The sequence below is a fragment of the Abrus precatorius genome, unplaced genomic scaffold (genome assembly GCF_003935025.1).
Source record: "Abrus precatorius isolate BTA unplaced genomic scaffold, Abrus_2018 Scaffold8, whole genome shotgun sequence".
In the NCBI taxonomy this organism is placed as follows: Eukaryota; Viridiplantae; Streptophyta; class Magnoliopsida; order Fabales; family Fabaceae; genus Abrus; species Abrus precatorius.
In genome coordinates, this window is record NW_020874428.1 from 17,778,622 (window position 1) to 17,787,085 (window position 8,464).

Here is an 8,464-nt window from a genome sequence, read left to right on the forward strand (position 1 = left end):
AGACTTGGCCACGCCACATGCTATCCTCATTTCCCGCCATTCTTTTTTCAATAAAATGAATAATAATTCTTCTGTGGTCAATCCAACATTAGAATATAAGCGCGTGGATCAATAGATGAGGTTACGTTTAGAAATACATTAAAAAGTATACATATATTTGTATTACGTAGAAGTTATAACCAGTAATCAAGTGAATTTATACGCATTTTAACGTGAAACTCTACATCTCGACGTAGAGTTTCTAAATAAAATAAAATAAAATCGAATACCTGTTTGATGAATGGAGTGATGATGTGATCCAGAGCAATAATCTACTGTTAGGAGAGTTAGTGACAGAGGGGAAATGATAATAAGTAAAAGTAAGCATCCATAGGAATTTTTTATAAAAAGTTATATATTTATTATATTAAAATTATAAAATTATAATAAATATTTTCCTTTTAATAAAATTTTACATCCTAACAATTTTCGTAAATAAATATTGGTTAGTGAAATGGGCTGCAAATTCATTGTCCTAATGGAAGTGGGAGAATTTCTACTTTCTAGAATCATTTAAGGGGAAAGGGGATCAATATCTCCTCCAATTGTGGTGGAAAGTAGACATCTAGTTTTATTTTTGCTTAATAAAAAAAAATTTAGAAAATGACAAGCAGATTTGTTTAAGTGAATTATTTTGACTTAAAACAAATTTTGTGCATTTAAGGAGATGGGGGCTGGGTGTGGAAGAAATAGAAGACTAAGGATAAATGGAAATAAGGAGAGCGGATGGTATAGGGGTGACGGTAGAGGGAGAGGAGGGTGGAGAGTTAAGAATGGAGGAAATAGAGAGAGATAGGTATAAGGTGGGGGTGAAAGTGAGAAAAGGGATTGAGGAGTTGGATATAGGGTGAAAAGAAGATGAAGTTAGGAGAGGAAGAGAGGAATTGGGTATGAGAGAAGGAAGAAGTTTGAATATTGAGATTGAGGAGGAAGAATTAGGCATGGAGAGAAGGAGAAGAGAAGATTGAGAGAGAAGAGTAAAATTTGTTTAAGCCAAAATAATTCGGTGAAACAAATATGCAAAATTCATTTCAGTCAAAAAATTTGTTTGAGCTAATTTTACATAAAAAATTTTGTGTTGTTTTTTGCATTTTTCCTTCAACCAAAAATAAAACTGGATGTACAGTTTCGCCATAACTAGAGGGGATCCGAATTCAGGAAAAGAGAGTTATTTATTGTAATACCCCAAATTTTGTAATATTGTTTAATTATTAATATATATATATATATATATATATATATGTGTGTGTGTGTGTGTGTGTGTGTGTGTGTGTGTGTGTGTGGATTTCCATATGTTGGTGTGTAGATTTACTTGATGGTGATTGATAAGTGTATAAAATAAGTTATTTGAGATGGTAACTTGAACACTTTTGTGTTAAAAGCTGGATTATTTTGTTATATTCTCTTCAAACTTAGAACTTTTACAAATACATATATATTTTTAGAAATGAATGCAATTCTAGTGTTTTAATCTTTTTTTGATCTATTTTGTAGCTGAAATCACAAGAGAAACATCACTTAAGGTTGAAGAAGATTAAAAAAGACAGAGGAGGAGTAATTGAAGCATGAAGTTGCAGAAAAGTCAACTTCTGGAGGTTTCTCACTACAGCGAGAAATATTCTCTGCAGCGAGAATGCGTACTGAAAAGATGGTAAATTTGTTCCCATGTCGCTACAAAGAGAAGTGGTCGCTGTAGCGAAAGACTTTGGTATCGCTGTAGCGAGAGTTAACGCTGCAGCGAAAAGAAAATAGAATGACCTAATTTATATCTCAATTTCTTGTTACAGCAAGGTCATGTCGCTGTAGCGAGAGAAACTCGAGCAGACCAATATAAAAGGCATTTTTTTATGTTCAAGTGGGAGGTTATTGTTCCAAAACCATTTCTAAAGGTCCAGAACGGAGCAAGGCAAAGAAAGAGAGTAGGAATACTCAGTTTTTTTTTATGTTTTCTCCCTTTTGTATCTCCATTTTTGTTGATATAGTTGCCATGAGCAGCTAAACCTTGTATAAGATTGAATGTAAATCTTCAAACCTGATGTATTCTCAGTAATCTATATAAATATAATTGTTTCTTCTTCATTTCTAATGATTTGGTGATCTCAATTCGTTTTAATGGTTGAATCTAGTTATTTAACGGTTTCTGAAGTTCAGATCTGAGTTGTATTTGGGAAGATATTATTTAGATCTAGATCTGATTGAGATTACTCAATAACTGGTTGTTCTAGGAATAGATTTTAAGTTGTTGATTGCTTTTAAATCCTGATTTTAATGTTGGATAGTTTATTAACTGTTTGAGGAATCAACATTTGAAAAATTATCTTAGGAATTTATTTTTAAGGAATTGAAATATATAACTTTCGTATTTTACATCAGATTCATTAGAAATAGTTGTTATATTTATCACTGGATTCTAGTATATAAAGGGAGAGATAGATGAAATTCAATCCCAGTTTTTTTTAACTTAAATTTTATCATATTTTACTTTAGTGCTTTACATTTTAATTGTTGTCTAATATTTCATGAAAATCATTCACCAATTCTATTGTATATAAGCTCAATTAATTTGTATCTTATTAATTAATACATTTGAATTGCTCTCTGAGAATGATATTTCGGTACTCTACCGGTTATTACTTGCAACAGACTCGGTACACTTGTCGTGTTTGAAGGAAAAGATCCAACAAGTTTTTGGCACCGTTGTCAGGGAGCAATGTGCAAATTGTATTAGTTTTAAGTATAATTAGTTGAGTACTGTAAGTAGTTTTAATTAATTTTCATTTATTTGATTACTCTTTGTTGCTAATCTTGTTTCAAGTTCCTTGTTTATGATATTGCGAGGAAAAGTTCCTGCAGAACAGTTGCTATTTGATCTAGAGATTGAAAGAACATCTAGAAGAAATAATAGTACAACAAGAAAGAAAAAGAAGCAAGCACAACAAGGGACATCTTCAATTTCACAACCACTAGAAAATTACTCAAATTCAGAAAAGGAAGAAATGGCAGATCCTGGAGGAAATAACCAAGGTGGCAATGAGAATGGTGGAAATGATGGAGGTAATGAAGGACCAAGAGCAAATCCACCCCCAAGAAGAACTCTTGGTGATTATGCCATGCATCAAGGTTCAAGGCACTATTCAAGTATAGTAGTTCCACCCAATGCAAGGGCTGTAGAAATTAAGCCTGCTTTCTTGAATTTGATAAGTTCACATCAATTCTCAGGAAAGGACCATGAAGACCCATATGCCCATCTTGACACTTTCTATGAGTTGGTATCCACTATGAGATTTGATGATGATGAGGAAGAGGCAGCATATTTGAAGCTATTTCCATTTTCTCTGATTAGGAAAGTAAAAGAATGGTTGAAATCACATCCAAATCAGAGTTTGACAAGCTGGAGTGATGTGGAAAGAAAATTTCTTACCAGGTTTTTTCCACCTTACAAGTATGTTAGTGCAAAATCTAATATCTTTACTTTCAGACAAGGTCAGGATGAAGCATTCTATGAAGCCAGAGAATGTTTTCAGTCCTTGCTTAGGAAATGTCCTAATCATGGGTTTGAAAATGTGGATCAGTTGAATATATTTTGCAATGGTCTTCGGCCTGACACTAAGATGATTTTGAATGCTGCTGCTGGTGAAACAATGATGGCAATAGATGCAAAGCAAGCCACAAGAATAATTAATGCTCTCTCATCCACTGACAGGCAAGCTTAGCATAATAGGAGGGCAGTGTAGAGAAGAGGAGTTTTAGATTTGAGCACATTAGACGTCATCCTTGCTCAAAACAAAATTTTGACTCAACAGATTGAAGCCCTCACAAAGCAAATGACCAAGTTGCCACAACAGCTTCATTCAGTTCATTCCACAACTAGCCAAGCAGTCAAATGTGATTTCTGTGGAGGGGACCATCAAAATGGCAACTGTGCTTACCCAAATTACAATGCAGAAAATGAGGAAGTTCATTATATGAGTAACCAGCCTCGAGGAGGTAATTTTTCTAACCCTAACTCTAATTCTTATTCTAACAAATTTTCACAGGGGTGGAGGCAGAACCAAAACCAAGGATATGGGTGGAGACAAGAAGCTGGACCATCCAACAGGCCACCTTTTCATCAGCAACCATCATACAACCACCAACAACAACAGCCACATTTCCCTCCAATTCATGAGAGGCAATTCAATCTGGAGGATACTTTAGAAAAATTTATGCAGATGTCAATGACCAATCAGAAAAACACTGAGACGTCCATAAAAAATCTGGAGACACAAGTGGGGCAGTTGGCAAAACAACTATCAAAACAGCAAACTTCAGGACAATTCTCTGCCAACACACAAACTAATCCAAAGGAACATTGCAAATCAATTACCACAAGAAGTGGTAAGGAGATTGGAAGAGTGATTGGTGATCATTTAGCAAATAAAGAGGATATGGAGAAAAGAGAAGAAAAGGAGAAAAAAAAGAGTGAAAAAGAAAAGAGTGGAAATGAGGGAGAAGTTGAAAAGAATAATGAGAAAAGTGTACATAGTGAAAAAAAGAAAGAAAAGGAGAAAAAAGAAAGTGAGAAAAAGAAGGATAAGGGTGAGCTTCCATAACTAAAAGATCTACCATACCCTAAGATTCTGTCCAATAGAGACAAAGAGAGATAATTTGTCAGATTCATGGATATTTTTAAAAGATTGCAAATCAATATTCCTTTCATGGAGGCTATGGAGTAGATGCCAACTTATGCTAGATTTATGAAAGAGTTGTTCACAAAGAAAATGAGATTTTCAGAGGAAACTGTGGAGTTAGAGGCATGTTGCAATGCAATAATTCAAAAATCTATACCTCAAAAAATAAAGGATCTAGGTAGCTTTATAATTCCAGTAACCATAGGTGCATTACCTGTGGAAAAGGTCTTGTTAGATTTGGGAGCAAGTATCAACCTAATGCCACTATCCATGCTAAAAAGGATTGGGGAACTGGAAATCAAACCTACAAGAATGACTTTGCAACTAGCAGATAGGTCTATGAAATTTCCTTATAAGGTTGCAGAGGATATCTTGGTGAAGGTAGATAAATTTGTATTTCTAGTTAATTTTGTTATCATGGATATGGAAGAAGATGCAGAAGTTCCTTTGATTTTGGGAAGATCCTTCATGAAGACTGCCAAAGTGATTATTGATGTAGATGATGGTAAATTCAAGGTAAGAGTCCATGATGAAGAAGTTAATTTCAATATCTTTGAAGCTATGCATCACCCCAAAGATAAACAACAATGCTTCAGGATGGATGTAATTGATGAACTTTGCATGGTGGAAAAGACACAATTGCATAAGTCCAATCCATTGGAGAAAGCTTTAATTGAAGCTTATCAGGACTTGAATGAAGAAGAGGAAAAGGAGATTGAAGATTGTTTGAAGAATCTTGAATCCTCTAAAGCACTACCTCCATATGAAACTCACCATGAAAATTTGCCTCAAGAAGAAAAGATAGAGGAGCAGAAGTTAGAGCTGAAAATGCTACCATAACATCTTAAGTATGTGTTTCTGGAAAAAGGAGGAAAGAAACCAATAGTAATCAACAGTGCATTATCAGAAAGAGATGAAAAGAAATTGATTTCAGTTTTATAAGCAAATGAAGGAGCTATAAGATGGACTTTATCAGATCTTAAAGGTATCAGTCCTTCATATTGCATGCATAAGATTCATATGGAAGCAGATTTCAAACCAGTGGCTCAACCTCAGCGATGTCTGAATCCTACTATGAAAGAGGTTGTAAAGAAGGAAGTGATGAAACTGCTAGATGCTGGAATGATTTATCCTATTTTAGACAGTGCCTGGGTTAGTCTAGTCCAGGTAGTCCCAAAGAAAGGGGGAATGACTGTAATAAAAAATGACAAGGATGAATTGATTCCAGCAAGGACAGTTATTGACTGGAGAATGTGCATTGATTATAGGAAGCTTAATCAAGCTACTAGAAAAGATCACTTTCCTTTGCCATTTATAGATAAGATGTTAGAGAGATTAGCTGGGCAAGCCTTCTACTGCTTTCTGGATGGATATTTTGGGTACAACCAGATTGCTGTAGATCCAAAAGATCAGGAGAAAACTGCTTTCACATGTCCATTTGGTATTTTTACTTATAGAAAGATGTCATTTAGATTGTGTAATGCACCAGCTACTTTTCTAAGATGCATATTGGCTATCTTCTCAGATCTGGTTGAAAGATGCATAGAAGTATTCATGGATGATTTCTCAGTTTTTGGATCATCATTTGAACATTGCTTGGCAAATTTAGACACTGTACTAAAGCGGTGTGTTGAAATAAATTTGGTGCTCAAATGGAAAAAATGTCATTTTATGGTAACTGAAGGTGTAGTGCTGGGCCACAAGATCTCCTCTAAGGGCATTGAAGTTGATAAAGCAAAAGTGGAAGTGATTGAGAAGCTACCACCACCAACAAATGTAAAAGGAATCAGAAGTTTTCTTGGGCATGCTGGGTTCTACAAGCAATTCATCAAAGATTTTTCAAAGATTGCAAAGCCACTCAGCATCTTACTCAATAATGATACTTCTTTCAATTTTGATGCTGAATGCTTACATGCTTTTGAATTACTTAAGCAAAAACTAATTTCAGCTCCTGTCATAGTCGCCCCTGATTGGAACTTAGACTTTGAATTAATGTGTGATGCTAGTGATTATGGTGTAGGGGCTGTACTAGGACAGAGAAAGTCTAAAATTTTCTATGCCATTCACTATGCTAGTAAAGTTTTAAATGAAGTACAAGTGAATTATGCTACCACTGAAAAAGAATTACTAGCAATAGTGTATGCATTGAAAAAATTTATATCTTACTTGATTGGTTCAAAAGTTATAATTTATATTGATCATGCTGCAATTAAATATTTGTTAACTAAATTTGATTCAAAACCAAGACTAATTTGATGGATTTTGTTATTGCAAGAATTTGATTTAGTTATTAAAGACAGAAAAGGTAGTGAAAATTGTGTTGTTGATCATTTATCAAGATTAATGAACCAGAAGGTGACCAGCAAAGAAATAGAGGTGATATAGGAGTTTCTAGATGAAAAACTCCCCTTGGTGAAAGAAAGGCCATGGTTTGCAGATATGGCTAATTACAAAGCAACAGGCGTGGCACCAGAAGACTTTAATTGGCACCAGAAGAAGAAATTTTTCAAGGATGTTCGGTACTATGTTTGGGATGATCCTTATCTTTTCAAGTTGGGAGTTGATGGATTGTTACGAAGATATGTGGCATCAGATGAAATTCAGAGTATTTTGTGGCATTGTCACAGTTCTCCTTATGGTTGGCACTTCAATGCAGAGAGGACTGTTGCAAAAGTCTTCCAATCTGGCTTTTATTGGCCCACCCGGTTTAAAGATGCCTACAATTATGTCCAACAATGCAACAACTGTCAAAGATCGGGTAGAATTTCAAGAAGACACGAAATGCCCCTTTCAAGCATTCTGGAAATTAAAGTCTTTGACTGTTGGGGAATAACTTTGTAGGACTACTTCCAACTTCATATTCGAATGAGTACATCTTGGTGGCAGTAGACTACGTGTGAAAATGGGTCGAAGCTATCGCATTTCAGAAGGCTGATGCCAAAACTGTAATAAAATTTCTAAAGAAGAACATCTTTTGCAGATTTGGCACACCAAGGGTATTAATCAGTGATGGATAATCTCATTTTTGCAATTCTCAAATGTAGAAAATTCTAGAACATTATGGGGAAAGACATAAGCTAGCATCACCCTATCATCCACAGACCAATGGACAAGCAAAGGTGTCAAACAGGGAAATTAAACGCATTCTGGAGAAAACTATAACATCCTCAAGGAAAGATTGGTCGTTGAAATTGGATGATGCACTTTGGGCTTATAAGACTGCATTCAAGTCTCCTACAGGTCTCTCTCTATTCCAACTTATTTTTGGAAAAGTGTGTCACTTGGCAGTGGAAGTTGAGCACAAAGCATTTTGGGCTTTGAAGTTCCTCAATTTTGATCCAAAGGCTTCAGCTGAAAAGAGAAAGCTTCAATTGCAAGAACTATAAGAGATGAGACTCACTGCATATGAGTCCTCAAAGCTTTACAAGGAAAAGATGAAGGATTATCATGACAAAAAGATCATCAAGAGAGAATTCAGGCCTAGCCAATCTGTACTACTATTTAATTCTAGGTTAAAGTTGTTCCCTGGAAAACTGAAATCGAAATGGTCAGGACTATTTCTTATGAAAGAGGTCAAGTCTTATGGAGCTGTGGAATTGCAAGATCCAGCTACTCAGAGAAGTTGGGTTGTCAATGTATAAAGGCTCAAGCCATATTTAGGTTGTGAAGTGGAGAGACTCACCACTATTATTTCACTACATGATCCTTAAAGTAACAGGCGTCAAGCTATGAGACGTTAAACAAGCGCTTCCTGG

The 8,464-nt window shown here is 35.2% G+C and overlaps 1 protein-coding gene across 1 annotated transcript; it reads left to right on the forward strand.

Annotated features, from left to right (window-relative positions):
* The first annotated feature begins 3,863 nt into the window (after window positions 1–3,863).
* LOC113874354 lies at window positions 3,864–5,549 on the forward strand. Its single transcript, XM_027512580.1, has 2 exons — window positions 3,864–4,433; window positions 4,755–5,549. The coding sequence occupies exons 1-2, from the start codon at window positions 3,864–3,866 to the stop codon at window positions 5,547–5,549; spliced, it is 1,365 nt and encodes a 454-aa protein (XP_027368381.1).
* The last annotated feature ends 2,915 nt before the right edge of the window (window positions 5,550–8,464 follow it).

Coding starts and splice junctions, on each gene's coding strand:
- LOC113874354 (XM_027512580.1), top strand. CDS start 3,864: ATGACCAAGTTGCCACAACAGCTTCATTCAGTTCATTCCACAACTAGC. Junction 4,434..4,754: donor GTGGTAAGGAGATTGGAAGA/GTGATTGGTGAT, acceptor GCTATGGAGTAG/ATGCCAACTTATGCTAGATT.